Source organism: Cherax quadricarinatus, chromosome 25, assembly GCF_038502225.1.
Source record: "Cherax quadricarinatus isolate ZL_2023a chromosome 25, ASM3850222v1, whole genome shotgun sequence".
Lineage (NCBI taxonomy): Eukaryota > Metazoa > Arthropoda > Malacostraca > Decapoda > Parastacidae > Cherax > Cherax quadricarinatus.
Window position 1 is genome coordinate 14499522 of NC_091316.1, and position 19116 is coordinate 14518637.

Sequence of the window (19116 nt, forward strand, 5' to 3'; positions counted from 1 at the left end):
TTCAAGCTGGCACTGGACAAGCACCTAATGTCAGTTCATGACCAGCCGGGCTGTGGCTCGTACGTTGGTTTGCGTGCAGCCAACAGTAACAGCCTGGTTGATCAGGCTTTGATCCACCAGGAGGCCTGGTCACAGACTGGGCCGCAGGGGCGTTGACCCCCGGAACTCTCTCCAGGTAAACTCCAGGTTGTATCGAGCAATACTCTAGCTTTGAGAGAACAGGTGCCTTATCAAGTAAGTATTTTCACTGGTTTGGCATTCTTGTTATTAATGTTCTTGTTATCCACCCTACCATTTTCTTAGCAGTTGGGTTTACAAAACCTAACTGCCAGAAGATATTTTGACAGTTTACTCCTAGGCCACTTACATTCCATTTTGTTAACTAGTGAAATTGTTTTATACCAATTCAATTATTTCTGGAACTTTTGCACAGCAGCCTTGCTGAAATCTGTCTTCATTAAATACAAGTTATGTGTGACTCGCTGGATGACTTGGTTTTCTAGTCTTGAACATTTGCAGTGTCCTCAATGGATGTCACTGCAAAGTATATGTTACTGCACTGTAACATCTATCATTATTATTATTATAATCAAGGGGGAAGCACTAAACCCGGAGGATTATACAGCACCTGGGGGGGGATGTGGAAGGCATTCAGGCTTAATTCGGGGAACTGGAGCACAGATCCATTCCCTAAATCAAGAGCCCCTCACCAACTGTAACATCTATCAATGCTTGATACTAGAACAAGGAAGAAAATTAAAGGGTACTGTGCCTCAAGGAACAAAGTATTCTAGTGTTAATGCCTCAAACTAATTTGTTGTCTATTAACCCCTTCAGGGTTCAGACCTTTGATCTGAAACTTGTCCACAGGATCCAAGAATCTTTAAAAAAAATATATGAAATGGTAAAGAATGTTTCTGAAAGTAATAAAACAAAGTATGAAAATTGACGGAAAACTGACGAAATTACACTATTGCAAATTTTGCTGTGTTTGGCAATATTTACACATTGGCAATTTTGTCTACTTTGAGTCCTATTTTAGGCCAATTACATTGTTCCAGTCGACCAAATTCTTAGCTATTTCGCTAGTATGCCTTCCAATATATCAACTGAGCAGAAGAAACTGCCCAATCAACTACTATTTCAACTACCCAATAAAGTTTTCAGAAATTGGTAATTTGGCCAAATTTCGGACAAATTAGGTCAGTTTTGCCCCAGGATGCGACCCACACCAGCCAACTAACACCCAGGTGCCCATTTTAAACTGATGGGTGAACAGGGACAGGGACAGTAGGTGTCTTATGGAAACACGTCCCTAATGTTTTCCAGCTGTACCGGAGGAGATTCGAACCCCGGACCTCAGTGTGTGAGCCGAGTGCACTAGCGATCAATTAAATTTTATCACAGGTATGCATGCATGTAACTGAAAAGTGACTTATACATAGGGTTCGCTACTATCTGTGGTTTTGGCATCCATGGCAGGTCCTTGGAACATGTTCCCTGCAGATAAGGGGGTCCTACTGTATATATTACCATGAATCACACTTTCTCTCCAGTGAGTATATATTTAGGACTAAGGCATTCCCAGTAATTTAAATGCTTTACTGGTTATAAGCAGGCTGTAAATGATCTATCTGTTCCATTTCTGATATTTCTCCTTTCCTGAACAGGGCCATCAACACTGAACAATATTCAAAATGAGAGAATACCTGGAGAGGGTTTTGGGGGTCAATGCCCCCATGGCTAGGTCTGAGACCATGCCGTGTGGTGGATCAGGGTCTGATCAACCAAGCTGTTACTGCTGGCCACACACAAACTGGCATATGAACCACAGCCCAGCTGGTCAGGTACTGACTTTAGGTGCCTGTCCAGTGCTTTCTTGAAGACAGCCAGGGGTTTACTGGTAATCCCCCTTATGTATGCTGGGAGGCAGTTGAACAGTCTTGAGACCCCTGACACTTACTGTGTTGTCTCGCACTGTACTCGTGGTGCCCCTGCTTTTAATTGGGGGTATGTTGCATCTCCTGCCAAGTCTTTTGCTTTCATAGGGAGTGATTTGTGATTTTCCAAGTGATTTTCCAAGTGTTTATTATCATGCATCTCTCTCGCCTGCATTCCAGGGAATACAAATCAAGGGACTTCAACTGTTCCCAGTAATTTAGGTGCCTTATTGTACCTGTGTGTGCAGTGAAAGCTCCTTTTTACACTCTCCAGGTCAGCAATTTTGCCTGCCTTGAAGGGGGTAGTTAGTGTATAGCAGTATTCCAGCCTATAGAAAACAAGCGATTTAAAGAGAATCATCATGGGCTTGGCATCCCTAGTTTTGAAGGTTCTCATTATCTATCCTATCATTTTCCTAGCAGATGTGGTGGATACTGTTGTGGTCTTTGAAAGCGAGATCCTCTGACATTATCACTCCAAATTATTTGAAAAGTGTCACCAGTGGCACTGTTTCCCTGGTTTTGAAAGTTCTCATTATCCATCCCATCTTCCCGGCTGTCATGACATTGTCTTACTGTATTCCTCAAAAGAAAGACATCTTAACATAATTACTCCCAGGATTTCCATGTGTTCCTTTCATTCTGCTTGATGAGCCTCATAAGTTTTGTATACAGTGTCCCTTTTTAGTTCTTCATTCTTTCCATACCTAAGCAGCTGGAACTCATCACCATTCAATGTCATGTTCTCCATTGCCCACTGAAAAACCCTCCTTATATATTCTTGCACTTTTTTAGTTTCGCCTATTGAGGCGACTTCCATGTTTATTTTAGTGTTATCTGCAAATAATGACAGATCTGAGATGGGTGTTCTTATCCATGTCTGCTATGAGGATAAACAACAGTGGTGCCAGGATAGTGCCATAGAGAACTGAGCTTTTTATCTCTCCGATGCTGAATTTTACTGTTTAATACCATTCTTTGCGTTGTGTGTGTGCGTGTCAGAAATCTGAAAAAGCCATCTGCCTACCTTCTCAGTTACGCCTATGACCCTCATTCTGTATGTAATTACCCTATGATCTCGCCTTCAAAGACCACAACAATGTATCTACCACATCTGCAAGGAAAATGATAGGATAAATAATGAGAACCTTCAGAACTAGGGATGCCAAGCCCATGATGATTCTTCAAGTCGCTTGTTCTCTCTAGGCTGGAATACTGTACACTAACTACCCCCTTCAAGGCAGGTGAAATTGCTGACCTGGAGAGTGTACAAAGAACTTTCACTGCACACAAGTACAATAAGGCAAACTAATGTTAGTTTGTTGGTTAGTTCATTGGTTTGCCAGGCTGATGGAATGAAAAAAAATCTACATTCTCCACACTGCTTTCATTATGTGGGTTGTTGAAAAGACTCGTATTGGTCTTTTAGAATTTCGCTCATTTCCAGTGTCAGTACATGAACCTTCTCTTATTATGGGTCCAATTCAGTTGGCAGTTCTTAGCTGGGATTATGCATATGAATAGAAATATTTGGAGTTTCTTGTAATATCCTAGATGGCCTTTTGTTTCCTTTGCGCTTTTGTTTGGTACAACTTAAGTTTGTCCTCTCAATCGGTGATGTCTCTTCTAAGAGTATCTTTCCATTATTGTCATGTTCACATTTTTAAGCAATTCGGTAACACTTCCTTCTTTGGTAACTCTTACACTTTCATATCTGATCTAGGTCTCCTCAATTGTACATATTTAATACAGACTTTGTATACTTCTGTGTTCCGCCTTTCCAGGCACTGGTAAGGATTTAAGGTGTTCATGACTGTTTCCCATATGTCTGACAGTTCTTTGTTAATTTTATCCCACCCAATCTTATGGCTGAAGTTAAAAATTTACTAATATCCCTTCTCATACATTGCTCGAGTTCCCGAGCTTATACTCTTTAGTACTTTTATGATGTTGTGATCACAGTATATTTAGTGATTGTTTCTTGATCAGTTCCTTGTTAATATCAAATCTAGTGCCCTTTTCATTTTCAGGAGGCTGTTATATGTTCGTTCAATGCAAACGCTTCACAAAGCCTCTAGTTCCCTGGTATGTACCTGTTGAGCCTGAGTGCTTCCAGGAACTATTTCTGGTGTAATGTGATGAATTATCTTACATTTGAGAAATTGAAATCTCCAAGGATGATATTTGGTGTTGAATTTTCCAGCCTTTCAAGACAACTATCTATCTTCTTTATTAGATCTGTGAATTCCTCAGCCACTTGCTAACAGTGGCTGATATACGAGGACAAATTCTAAATATCTCCTTAGTATATTTAAAGCCAGTTAATTTTTGTTCATAGTTTCATAAAATTCAGTGCCGTGAGTGTGGGCCTGGGACAAATGCATGTGCATGCTATCAATGGCTTCTTCAAAGTCAAGTAGGGTGAGGGTTGTCAATCTTCAGCCTCTTTAATTAAGGCTCACTGATCAGTAGTCACTCGTTTCCCTGTCGTCAGTTAAAGCTCCATCTCCCTTTAGCAAGAGCCCAATATCAATAGTTTTTGCCTTGACTCTCTTTATCAGGAAAAATATCCCCCGACGCAGGTTTTAAGTCGTATGTTAACCCGGTCAGTTGTCAAGCAGCAGCTGGCATACTGGCGCTAGGTTTCCTCTCCATTAAGAAATGATCTATGTTTTCCTAGGAAGGTAGAGTTGGATAGCCAATAAAGAAGCGGCGAAGTCTGCAAGCACAGTTAGAGTAATGGAATAGCAAGAGAATTACAAGCAGAGTGTAAAAAAAATGAAAAATTATTGTGGCCTGCTAGTTTGTATTGATAGGCTTCAAGTAGCCATGCATTGCCAAATAAAGAGTTCCCATGTAAATACCTTTTGAACTGCGATTTTCTCTTAATACGATACTGATTTCTGCCTCTAAAATGTTGTAATAGCTAGATAGCGATTTAAGGTGGAAACCCACCTGTTCTGAGCCGGTGAGATGTTTTCTGGTATGGTGTCTCTCCTCGCCGTCGGGCCGCGGGACCTGGTAGGGGAGGCCCAGGGTGGTGTCCTGTTGCACACTCGAGTATCGGGTGGCACGGTCCCTGGCGGCGGCCATGGCCTCACCCATACTGCTGCTCATCTCTTTGCACGCATACAACACCTGTAACACATTGTAAACTTCAACACATGCTCGTTGCAAAACAATATTTGTAAATATTCAGGTGAAAGAATCCAAACTGCCAAGAATCCAGTTATACAATGTTCTGTATCACTGCTACACATTTACCCTTTCAGAACTATGCATGTGGTAGATATCTGAAATAATCACCAACAAATTAAGTTTGCTGATCTGCATAGATCATTTTATCTGGAGCTCAATATAAGACGTTTCACTGAGGTCACTAATTTACTTTTTACCCGGATGATCGGCCACATTGGCTACATACGATTTGTTAAAGCCGCATATACACTTCTTTTTTTATTGTAATTATGGAAGAACTGAAAAGCTTCTGCTTGTAAACGTAAAGCTGGTCTTCAACCAAATGAATGAAAAAGGTACGAAGTCAGGTCAAATGATTAGTGGTGAAGGTCCATATGAAATGTATGAAGCTATTTTATCAGATGACAGACATTCTCCCACTAACATACAGATATTGTCAACTACTTGGTATAAAATAGTTCATACACATCGAGATTTCTTTAAGAGTACAACCAATTTGTAGGTGGATTTGAAAACAAAAAGTAAGATCGTCAATGATAAATTCCTGGTCATAAGTTTTTTTTTTATGTTGTATTTAACAGCAAATGTTAATACCTTAATAAAATAGTTATAAAAGTTATCACGTGTATATGTTTAGGCAACTTCAGTTACAAAGTATTTTATGACTTATTTCATGTACAAAAAAAAAATCTTCATTGTAAATTAAAAAAATAATAGAGGTTTAATACATTTCATACTGATTTGGACAATTAGACTTGTTCAAATGCAATGTGACGAACCCAGTACGTTAAGAGAGATTATGTGAATAGCCACTACAGCCATTGGAGAGTTGCACACAAAGATGGGTATATATTAGCATCACGCTGTACCTGTATGGCAGGTCAGTAATGTTTAAAATGTACAGGTCTTACCTGATACGTGCTGAATACATTTATGTTTTCAAGATTTTCTCTACGATAACCTTTGGCAAGAATCATTATTTTTTATCATTTGAGGAACTCAGTAATACTTTAACTGACTCATGATGTGACCTATTATGACAAGCAATAACTCTACAAGAGACCGTATTGTGTGTGTTGAAAACCAAGTTGTAAATTATCAAAAAAATGTAAAAACTTCGCAATTCTAAGGTGTATTATCGGGTGTAACCAACATGGCCGACCTGGCAACAAATAGGTATATTGTAGCTTCATAAACAAATCTTTTGTAACAAAGTAATAAGGTGAGGTGGTCCAACCTTCACGAGTATTACTAACTTGTTTTACTTTAAACTCCTTTGGCTCGAGCCTGAATGTCACACACTGAAGACCTACTGGATGCATAAAGAACTTTTATTCTAGGTAAAGATCCCTAATCCACATCAGTTGTGTAATGAGTCAGAGTGCGCATACTCTTATTACGTAATGAACAGACTTGCCTAAACCTTGTTTTAAGTCTTAATGTTAAGAAGACAAGATACTTTACCATTTTATTATGTTTAAAGTTAAATCTAGCTTCTTTATTTTAGACAGTTTGCTGAATCATAACTATCAGTACCACCTGCTCCTTAAGTATTACGCTTAACTTTTATTATAAGATCAAAAACCCATCACATGCAAGATTAATGTTTCCGAACTTTCGTAAATCTATCCATCTTCAAAAGACACTAATAACTGTGGGCAGAAGGTAACTTTGTATCACGATGGCAGCAGTGTTGCTGGATTGGAATCGAACCTTTGACACGCATGAAACAATGTGCAGGATTGTAGACAGGATAAATATTAAAGATTATTTGTTGTGGTAGTTCCGGACTTTAATATTACAGGCTTGTGTCCTAATTCAGATAAATAGCAAGGTTGGTGGAATGTATCACATGAAGCATCTGTCAGGGTTTTAACAGAATCCCACTGTTAGTTACTTTTATACAGGAACAGTTTTAGAGAGTAGTTTGAATAACAGTATTAAATAGGAATTATCTGTGTTGTGTATTTCTCCTGTTTAAAAAGGGTGTAAAACCTAGCTTCGGTAATCCAGCAGATGTTTGACCACTGAACGGGTCATCATCTGGTTAAGATCCGTGTCAGGAGAGTGCTGTTTTCTGACTAATAAAATACCACCATCCACAGCAGAAGACACCACCATATAATTCTTAATGGTTATTATTATAACCATGAATTTTAAAGCGGTAGACCGGTAAGCCAGCGGAAGTCCTCGGTCAGACGACTAAAAGCTCCAGCTGTGACTCGTCATATGATTAAGACCCGCGTCAAGAAACACTTATGCTGTTTGACAAACATTACCAAACCAACCAGAAGACACCAGTTATCGCGCACTCATTACGGGACGCTAGACGATTTTGCCCAACTAATGCACTAACATTACTATTATAATCATGGGGAAGTATTAAATCCATAAGGGTCAAGCGACTGAAGATGGGAGGGGTGAGAAATCATGTTCCAACCAGACTAGGGAGAGGTGGGAATTGATCCAATACCTTTGATGAAGAGCCATTCAGCAGCATCGGGATCCCCAAACTCTAAGGGAAATGCAACAATTAATAAATTAATGTCTCGAGTATCTGGCGCCTATAGAGCAATCATGCGAGAGCGAACTGGTAGTGAGCACCCATTCCTAATACACCCTCCTCCATAAAACCCGAAACACAAGCACACACTGCTAGTTATTTGTGTTAATGCGTGTTACGTGTGTGTTAACAATGCTTGTTAGCAATGAGTTTTATCTGCGTGTTAACAATGCCTATTGCATGCATGTTAACAATGTTACATGCATGTTAACTGATACTTACGTGTTAACAATGCACTCTTCTTTCATGCTGGGTGTTAGTAACACATGGGGCAAGAATAATGGGAGGGGAAAGAGGATTTATCTCCTTAGATCATGTTATCCAAGCTTCGTAATTTACACACGTTCTTACTTGTATAATGACAGGATATGTAGAGGAGAGAGGGGGCGAGGTGATTTATACTGTGGTGGTGAGCACATGGAGTGTACACATAGTGGATATGGTGTGCACAGAATGGAATGTACACAGACGAGTACAAAATGATGGGGTGTACACAAACGAGTACAAAATGATGGGGTGTACACATGGATATGGCGAGTACAAAATGGGGTGGCATGATGACAGGTGGAATTAATGAAGACACACAAGGGTGGTGGGAGCCATACTTTACCCTACTAAATTTGAATCACACCGACGTGCCTTCTATCCCCAAAACATTCTTGAGGTTCGTGTTGGCCACCTCACAGACTTATGCACACAATGAGGGGCTTATACTTGTGACCGGTTTCAAGAGCCTATATTTTCTCGCAGTCGAATAGCTTTTATTTAAAGCCACCAAACTAAATTCACAACGCTTTACATCATACACTTAAGGATAATCTTCGAGTGTGCAGCTCCAGTTTATAGCCGCAACTAATTATGCACACAAACTAAAGTTTGGAGCTAGACTCGTTTCATATCTGTGTAGCACGAGTTACATAGAAATACCTAAGGAACAACTTTAACAGTGACAGTGCCAGAGATGGCTAACATCAAGTAGTAAACAAGGACAGACATGCGAGGGACAAAAAATATATATGCATGTCTGATATAGAGATGAGCCACAGGAATGTGAAGACGCAACCCATCTTCCAATTAACTTTTTTTTTTAGCAAAAAGATGGAACCATTCTAATTTCAGGATGGTGAAAATAAGGTAGTCTACAAGCTAGAGGAGGCAATGGAAGATATCCCACACATTTATTGTATCTGTCTATTCATTATCAGGAACCTTTAAATAGTCTGGGCATCTATATAACAACGATGTACTGTGCATGCTGAGACTAGCTGCTGCTGCTATATATTCTGAACTATAAGATAAACCGAAACGTACTGTGTCAGAGCAATCACTCGACAAGAGTACCTGGATATTAAGAGGTCGAGGTGACCACTGAGATCTCGTTGGGTACCTAGGCATTACACACATTTGTTTATCAATCAAGAAAAGAATTATCCTCTAGGAAGCCGTGCACCCAGGATGGATGTCTATCTCTGAGTTACAGGATTTTGACCTATTAGGTCGCTAAGAGCTCTTGCCAAGTCATATACGATAATACACAGGAAATTGGCTGAGGCCGTACTTCGATCGACAAGGATAAAAATGGGAAGAAAAAATTTAAACAAATAAAATTTAATTAGATCTTAAACAATCAGCAGTCGGGTTTTCCTGGAGACTTCCCTACTCGACCTACTCAATGGCACACACAACTGAGCAAAGATCAGCAAAACTACCTGTCTTGACAGTACCAATAACAGTTATTTGGCAAATAATGGGCGAGGATGAACCAGAAAGTACACCATAAGCTACTTCAAGTAATACTTGAACAAAATGAATATTCCTTTATGGTGGTACAAGTCACCTTGACGTTGGTGAAATGTTGCCCCACCGAAATTCAATGGGGAAAAAAAAAAGTATTCACTATTTAAGACAAAAAGGAATTGCCGAATTCTTACCGAGGCGAACCTCTCCTCCCCACTCCCCTCCCAAGAGAGGATCTTCCTGACGAAAGGAGCCTTACCCCCTCACCCACCTACCCACCCCCGTGAAAGCCCCTCAAATGGGCCTTAATGAAAAAAGCAATTCTCAAGTATTAGTAACTCCAGCTCTGCAGGAACGAAGCCTTTGATGGTCTTGTAGCCGATGAATCTCACTGCCCTATTAAAGTTTTCCAGCTCAGGCTGACAGACTTCAACGTGTGACCCATTGTGAGTAATGGAAGGAAGAGCAACGTAGAGTTTCCCAATGTGTAACTAAAAACTGGTAGCGGCAGACTGCCTAGGTATGTAATATATAATAATAAAAAAAAAGTTTCCCTAAACCCCCACCTCTGCGGGAATCAAGCTTATGCTTTGTCCCGCTTCTTTCCTAAATTTATCGTACAAGTTTTTAAATTTCTAATAGTTTTAGCACTCTTTCCCAATTTCATTCCAGCCATCTAACGCGGTTTGCGAAGATGTATTTTCCAATATCCTTTCTACATTGCTTCGTACGTTATCTAAAGTTAACAACGTCTTGCTCATTCCTGTGCCAACACCAGACAATCTTCCTTATTCATTTTTTCACACATTCCTTTATAAATTTAGATGTAGTAACATTTGTCTTTAAAAGTGTTTTTTTTTTTTGTTTCAGTCTTTCTTTGTAATCTGTTTCTAAACTCTTAATCTGCTGTTTTAAGAAGGCTTTCAATTAAAATTATTTTTAAGAACTGCATATTTTAAACTAGTGTGCTGCAACAAAATATTAAGCACTTTACATCCACAAATTTGAAAGTTATATAATGATCCAGTATAAGACTAGTCTCACTATGGAACTTACAATTTTTGCCTGCTAAACTCTTTATAACAACCAAATTGTGTTTTTCTTTATTCTTTAAATTTCTGTTTTCATCGTGACACTTAACATTAAAATCCAGCATCCATTTTTATAGTGCTACACCCAACTTTTTTAAAATTATGTAAAACTTACTTCCTACTTTATGCAGGATTTTTGCATGTTAAAACATTCATTCTGGAACATCATTTGCACACGTTAAAAATCTGGAGCACTGAGCCTTGTGGGACCCCACTAGTTCAACCTATTCTCCAATCAGTGTAGTCACGTGCATTGCTGCTCGTGCATTTCGGTATGAACGAAATCTCTACGCAATTTTAATACTCATCATTCTCGGTTAGGTTAAGTTGGTTAGACTAACGTACATTAACCTATATTTCCATAGAAATACCTGACAATAACCAAATTAAAGAAAGGTGCTTATGCCAGGCAACACGGGGAGGCGTGAAATATTTATCAACATTTAGTCTGTTTGCCAAAGTCAATTTTTTGGCTGAACCTGTTAATTTTGTGGCGCACAGTTGTTTTCAGCATAATTTATGTTTTTTAAGGGTCTAGACTGATAATCCACTGTGTGCCACAGTCACCCTTGAGGAATTTGAAAAAAAAAATACAAGTCAAGGCGGCCATCGATGTGGCATGCAAAGAGTACGTAAACTATATTCGAAGCATGTTCACATTCTCACATAGGCAAGATGACTGCCGATTTAATCCCGCTTATCCATGAGGCGGGACGTATTTTGCTTCATCTCTGGACAGTTTTATTAAAAGTTAAAATTCCTATATTCTTATTCCTGTTTAGAAATGTAGCATTAATTAACTTTGATTTTAGGAAGAAGTTAATCATGTCTTCTGATTGCTTCATCAGAAAGAATTCATTTAGACAATGCGAGCTACAATGATGCTCCTATCACTTAGAAAATCTGAAGACAACTTCAGGTGCCCACTGCCTTAAATTGCAATAATACAAATGCAGTCGCAAACTGCCCAGCACTAGTGAAAACGAATTTTTGCTATGATTCAAAGACATCTAGATTGACACTCTTAAGGGTAACTGTACATATTAACGCTATATTTATGCTATAATCTAACTGTACACATTAACGCTTTGTTTATGCTATAATCTAGCACCGGTTCAAACCTTAACATTTTTAGCTAACATATGCAATTTTGATCAATTGAAGTCAATACTTCAGAAGGAAGAACTTAGTAGACAAACAAGCCCGTGCAACTGGGCAGCTGGATGTTATTGCTATAGATAGATGCGCCATACTTTGGGCAGTTCATTGATCAGCGTAAAGACGTGGTTGCGAATTTTGCGAAGTATATTACCAGCAAAACTAAAGAGCATCAAGGTGTATGAAATATTTGACCTCTACCGTGAGTACAGTATCAAGTAAATGTGGTACTAGATGTGACTGTGCAAGTGAGGATTCTAAAGAGCAGCTGCATTTTAAGCTTTCTTCCGCCTCCACAAATGCGAGGCGGAAGACAACTCAGAATAAATTATGCTTTATGAAACTATTAATGTTATCTAGTTCGTATTCCTTTCTCTGCTTACTGCAAAGAACGCCGGAAAGGTGAGTTAATATCTAGGCATCTGTAATAAATTTATGGTAAATATGGCAATCATCTGGATGTCTCTTATATTAAAAAATCTACCAGCATCCCCATCAGCAGGAAAGAGCCAAAGATTATTTCGTTAACCCCAAAATGTTAATAAATTTGAATAAAATAATCATGCTGACCTAGACGTCTTAGTATTCATGGATAAATAATTGAGACCACCATGATAGCCATCTTATTTCTCAGGGGTTGAAATCAGTTAACAACAATTATGAATTATAAATTCCAGTATCATTCTTTCCTTCCCCCAAAGACTACTTACGAATATGTATTTACACACGCAGGGTAAAAAAAAAATGTGAAGGACGTGTTGACTAGTGACAACACACCACAAATAAATTTTTCCTATTCCTGTTTTGCGGGTTTCTTCTAAGCAAAAACTTACCTATTGCTATAATTTACTCTAATACCTATCATATGTAGCGTTTTGTCGAGAGGAGAGGGCAGTGAATGATGTCGAATGCAATTGGTGTAAACTGCTGGCTAGACAAGTACTGCAAGGAACTAAGGCTATACATTATATTCAACTTGATTTATCTTTGGTATAGCCTAATTTAAATTAGTCTGCTTGGTTCTAGTCTCCATATTACAGAATGGCTAAAAATGCACTGAAAATATACACAGTAGGATGACTAAGCTGAGCCCGTGAACCAGAATTATTTCCTACAACAATAGCCTCAGGGCACTGAAATTACTCTATGGAAAGACGGAATTTAGGAGAATATGATTAAGAGCACAAATGGGAAAACAGTAATAAATACAAGATATATAAATAGCTCGCTGAAAGCATCTAGGCAAGACAGGGCTCTAAGCAACTTATTCAAATTTGACTAAATTAGAAAGGATACAGTGGAGTACTGGTTTGGCAATACAATTGTAGAAAAGTGGAACAAACTCTCAGATAGCATCACTGGGGGGTAGATCTTTGGGTAGCTTTAAATATAGGGTGGACGGGTATACGATTCGATTCACCCATGGGATGGTAGCACAAAAGCATACGGACAACGTGTAGGAACTAGGCCACAAAGGGGGTTAACAGGAACACCTAGATTTATATTTACAACCGACTTATCTGTTGCAAGCGAATTTAAAATATTTGCTTAATAAAATACATCGATACATATCACAGGTTATATTGTATCTATTCCTCAGTAAGTAGACAACGAAACTTTTCTGAGTTGTGTGTAGACTGTTGGAAGGGTGATTGTGAAGGGAGGGATAAGGGATCACCGTGGAGGAGAGGTGGTTGTGGAGAAGAGGGGGTCACCGTGGAGAGGCTATTGTGGAAAAGGAGGGGGTCGCCGTGAGGAGTGGTTGTGGAGAGGAGGGGGTCACAGTGAAGAGGTGCTATACCTGGAGGGGGTTTCGGGGGTTAACGCCCCTGCAGCCCGGTCCGTAACCAGGCCTCGTGGTGATAATCAGGGCCTGACCAACTAGCCTGTTACCGCTGGCCGCACGTAAACCGACGTATGAGCCACAACCCGGCCGGGCAGGTACTGCTGGGCAGGTACTGACTTTAGGTGCCTGTCCTGCGCCTTCCTGAAGACAGCCAGGGATCCATTAGTAATTCTCCTTGTGTATACTGAGAGGTAGTTGAACAGTCTTGGGCCTCTAACACTTGCTGTGTTATTCTCACAGCGTACTCGTGGCCCTCCTCTGCTTTTCACTGGGGGATATTGCATCTCCTGCCAAATCTTTTGCTTTCGTAAGGAGTGATTTTCGTGAGCAAATTTGGGACTAGTCCCAAGTATATATTATCATGTATCTTCCTCGCCTGTGTTCCTGGGAATACAAATCAAGAGACTTCAACAGTTCCCAGTAATTTAGGTGTTTTATCGTACTTATACGTGCCGTGAAAAATCCCTGTATATTCTCCAGGTCTGCAAATTCTCCTGACTTGAAGGAGTCCGTTAGTGGACAGCAATATTCCAGCCTAGAGAGAACAAGCGATTTGAATAGAGATATGTGCTTGGTATCCCTAGTTTTGTAGGTTCTCATTGTGAAGAGGAGAGTCACCGTGAAGAGGGAGGAGGAGGAAGTCACTGTAGAGGAGAGGGAGTGGTTATTGTGGAGAGGGTCACTGTGGAGGAGAGTTGGTTGTGGAGAGGGTCAGTGTTGAGGAGAGGGAGTGGTTATTGTGGAGGGAAGGGAACAGATACGAATTGTTTTAAACTTAACGTGAAAGACCGTACCTAATGAAAACATATGAAACACTGGAAAAAAAAATCACTTGCAAGGTCTATAATTATAAAATCAATGACCAATTTTGGAAGGAAGGAAAGAGAACCCAGGATACAATTTTAACGAGGGAGGAGGAGGAAGGCGAGAGGGTGAGGAAGGTGAGACGGTGAGGAAGGTGAGGGGAGGAGGGTGAAAAAGGTGAGGGGAGGAGGGTGAAAAAGGTGAGGGGAGGAGGGTGAAAAAGGTGAGGGGAGGAGGGTGAAAAAGGTCAGGGGAGGAGGCTGAAAAAGGTGAGGGAGGAGGGTGAAAAAGGTGAGGGGAGGAGGGTGAAAAAGGTGAGGGGAGGAGGGTGAAAAAGGTGAGGGGAGGAGGGGGAAAAAGGTGAGGGGAGGAGGGTGAAAAAGGTGAGGGGAGGAGGGTGAAAAAGGTGAGGGGAGGAGGGTGAAAAAGGTGAGGGGAGGAGGGTGAAAAAGGTGAGGGGAGGAGGGTGAAAAAGGTGAGGGGAGGAGGGTGAAAAAGGTGAGGGGAGGAGGGTGAAAAAGGTGAGGGGAGGAGGGTGAAAAAGGTGAGGGGAGGAGGGTGAAAAAGGTGAGGGGAGGAGGGTGAAAAAGGTGAGGGGAGGAGGGTGAAAAAGGTGAGGGGAGGAGGGTGAAAAAGGTGAGGGGAGGAGGGTGAAAAAGGTGAGGGGAGGAGGGTGAAAAAGGTGAGGGGAGGAGGGTGAAAAAGGTGAGGGGAGGAGGGTGAAAAAGGTGAGGGGAGGAGGGTGAAAAAGGTGAGGGGAGGAGGGTGAAAAAAGGTGAGGGGTGGAGGGTGAAATAGGTGAGGGGAGGAGGGTGAAAAAGGTGAGGGGAGGAGGGTGAAAAAGGTGAGGGGAGGAGGGTGAAAAAGGTGAGGGGAGGAGGGTGAAAAAGGTGAGGGGAGGAGGGTGAAAAAGGTGAGGGGAGGAGGGTGAAAAAGGTGAGGGGAGGAGGGTGAAAAAGGTGAGGGGAGGAGGGTGAAAAAGGTGAGGGGAGGAGGGTGAAAAAGGTGAGGGGAGGAGGGTGAAAAAGGTGAGGGGAGGAGGGTGAAAAAGGTGAGGGGGAGGAGGGTTAAAAAGGTGAGGGGAGGAGGGTGAAAAAGGTGAGGGGAGGAGGGTGAAAAAGGTGAGGGGAGGAGGGTGAAAAAGGTGAGGGGAGGAGGGTGAAAAAGGTGAGGGGAGGAGGGTGAAAAAGGTGAGGGGAGGAGGGTGAAAAAGGTGAGGGGAGGAGGGTGAAAAAGGTGAGGGGAGGAGGGTGAAAAAGGTGAGGGGAGGAGGGTGAAAAAGGTGAGGGGAGGAGGGTGAAAAAGGTGAGGGGAGGAGGGTGAAAAAGGTGAGGGGAGGAGGGTGAAAAAGGTGAGGGGAGGAGGGTGAAAAAGGTGAGGGGAGGAGGGTGAAAAAGGTGAGGGGAGGAGGGTGAAAAAGGTGAGGGGAGGAGGGTGAAAAAGGTGAAGGGAGGAGGGTGAAAAAGGTGAAGGGAGGAGGGTGAAAAAGGTGAGGGGAGGAGGGTGAAAAAGGTGAGGGGAGGAGAAAGGACTAGAAAGAAGACCAAGGAGGGAGGGATGGGGGAAGAGATGATTTAATATGGAAAGAAATCAACAATTTCTTTCTTAAATAGGGGAGACGACATATTTCAAAATCACGTCATTTAACAAGCAGTAGTAGCTGGGCGAGTGATAGTTGGAATGACGGGTAACGAGAGTGTCAGAAGCAACAGCCCGGTTGACCAGGCAAGTATCAGACAAGCCTAGCTCAGGGCAGGGCTGCGGGAGTAGGAAAACGCTGCAAACCCACCAAGGGTCCCCGACTTTTCCACTCACTCCCTTCGTGCACAAGGGAAATTACCAACAAACTTCCAACTGTTGTGGGGCCTAGTTCCTATGCCTTTTGTTTATCCATATGCTCTTGCGCTACCATCCACAAGATGGATATGGGATGCACAATAAACTAACCACTTCATCGGAACTTGTCAAGAAGGAACTAAGTTCCTCAAATCGGTTCCTGACCAGCCGGGCTGTAGTTCGTATATTGGACTAAGTGTGGCCAGCAGTAACATCTTGGTTAGTCAGGACTTCATCCACCTGGAGCCCTGGTCTGTGACTGGGCCACGAGAGTTGACTTCCCTCGGAAGCATCATACAGATAGCGTTCAGGTGGTGTGACAAACTGTCGTTTAGGAAAACATTCTTTCAGAGACAATTTGGAGGACAGTGGAAAACACGTCGTACTGGCTTTTCGAGATTTGCATAATATTCTATATACATGCCTTCACACATACCTAAAGTCAGTGCCGGATCAGCCGGGCTGTGGCTCGTACGTTGGACTGCGTGCGGCCAGCAGTAACAGCCTAGTTGATCAGGCCCTGATCCATCGGGAGGCCTGGTCATGGACCGGGCCGCGGGGGCGCTGATCCCCGGAATAACCTCCAGGTAACCAGGTACATTACTTAAATAATATTACATCAACTAAGAAGGCAGTTGATAAGACTATCTGAGATCCTATGCTGTTTGCATTACTGAACGTAGCGAAGATCTTGTTTAAACACTTTTTTTTACAATGATGGTAGTGGGAGCAGTAATTAGCGGGTGACGAGGCGCCGTGATTAATACAGGTTGGAATATACGTTACGCAGTAAGGGGCGGACCGGTAAGCCAACGGAAGGCCACGGTCAGATGACTAAAAGCTCGATTGGCGGGTCATCATATGACTAAAGACCCGCACCAGGAAACACTTGCCCTATTTCTCGACAAACCATACCTACCTACGCAACGCAGAAGTAAGGGCATGAAGGACTCTGGCCCTGGTGCTAATGACACTGAGTTGTGGTATTTCTAGCAAAGTCTCGTACTTATTGTTACTGATCTGCTTCCTTTACAGTCACTATAATGTAGATTTAAATAAGCTCATTTGGGTATATAAATACACAAGCAGCATTAAACTACAGACCAGTGTCACTGACATGTATAGTATGCAAAGTCACGGAGAAGATCATCAGGAGAGTGGTGGAGCACCTAGAAAGGAATGAGCTTATCAACGACAACCAGCATGGATTCAGGGAAGGGGAATCCTGTTTCATAAACCTACTGGAGTTCTATGACAAGGTGACAACAGTAAGACAAGAGAGGTGGTGGGTAGACAGTTCCATACAAAAGATTAGAGCAAAAGCTGGAGGACCAGGCAGGTATAACAGGTAAGGCACTGCAATGGATCAGAGAATACCTGACGGGAAGGCATCGGCGAGCCATGGTACGTGGCGAGGTGTCGAGTGGGCGCCTGTGACGAGCGGGGTTCCACAGGGGTCAGTCCTAGGACCGGTGCTGTTCCTGGCATTTGTGAACGACATGACGGAAGGAATAAACTCAGAGGTGTCCCTGTTTGCAGATGATGTGAAGTTGAGAAAAATTCAGTCGGACGAGGAACAGGCAGAACTACAAAGGGATCTGGACAGGCTGCAGGCCTGGTCCAGAAACTGGCTCCTGGAGTTCAACCCTACCAGGTGCAAAGCCATGAAGATTGGGGAAGGGCAAAGACCGCAGACAGTACAGTCTAGGGTGGCCAAAGACTACAAACCTCACTCAAGAAAAATGATCTTGGGGTGAATATAATACCGGGCACATCTCCTGAGGCGCACATGAACCAAATAACTGCTGCAGCATACGGGCGCCTAGCAAACCTAAGAACAGCATTCCAACATCTTAACAAGGAATCATTCAGGACCATGTACACCGTGTACATTAGGCCTATATTGAAGTATGCAGCACCAGTTTGGAACCCACACATAGCCAAGAATGTAAAGAAACTAGAGAAAGTGCAAAGGTTTGCAACAAGACTAGTCCCGGAGCTAGGAGACATGTCCTACGAGGAGAGGTTAAGGGAAATCGACCTGACGACACTGGAGGGCAGGAGAGAGAGAGGGGGGGGGATATGATAAAGACAAAATACTGAGAGGAATCGACAATGTGGAGAGACAAGGGGTCACAGTTGGAAGCTGAAGACTGATGAATCACAGTAATGTTAGGAAGTATTTCTTCAGTCACAGAGTTGTCAGGAAGTGGAATAGTCTGGGAAGTGATGTAGTGGAGGCAGGATCCATACATAGCTGTAAGAAGAGGTGTGATAAAGCTCATGGAACAGGAAGTGGGGCCTAGTAGCGACCAGTGAAGAGGCAGGGGCCAGGAGCTATGAATTGACCCCTGGAACCACAATTAGGCGAGTACACACACACCTTGGTGCATACATACACACACACACACACACACACACACACACACACACACACACACACACACACACACACACACACACACACACACACACGCCTACAAACGTAGTCCCAAATTTTAAGAAAGGAGACAGACACTCAGCGTTAAACTACCGACAGGTGTCAGTGACATGTTTAGTATGCAAAGTTATGGAGAAGACTATCAGAAGTGGTGGTGGAGCACCTAGAAAAGAATGAGCTTACTCACGACAACCAGCACGGTTTCAAGGAAGGGAAATCCTGAGTTCTACGACAAGGTGACAGCAGTAAGGCAAGAGAGGGGTATGTAGACTGCGTTTTCTTAGACTAAGGCTTTTGACAGTTTCACACAAGAGATTAGTGCAAAAGCTGGAGAGCCAGGCAGGTATAAGAGGGAAGGCACTTCAGTGGATCAGAGAATACCCGACAGGGAGGCAAAATTGAAATAGCGTTCCGGCACCTCAGTAAGGAATCATTCAGGACTCTGTACACAGTGTACGTCAGACCAATACCGGAGTATGCAGCACCAGTCTGGAACTCACACC

At 42.3% G+C, this 19116-nt stretch overlaps 1 protein-coding gene across 6 annotated transcripts in view; it reads right to left on the reverse strand.

Annotated features, from left to right (window-relative positions):
• Nucleotides 1-19116, reverse strand: part of LOC128690040 (uncharacterized) — a 478844-nt gene that overhangs the window by 23977 nt on the left and 435751 nt on the right. For all 6 annotated transcript variants that reach the window (XM_053778572.2, XM_053778575.2, XM_053778574.2 and 3 more), the window contains one exon: nucleotides 4896-5078. In XM_053778572.2, the coding sequence (XP_053634547.1) occupies nucleotides 4896-5078 (183 nt within the window). The remainder of the gene's footprint in view (nucleotides 1-4895; nucleotides 5079-19116) is intronic.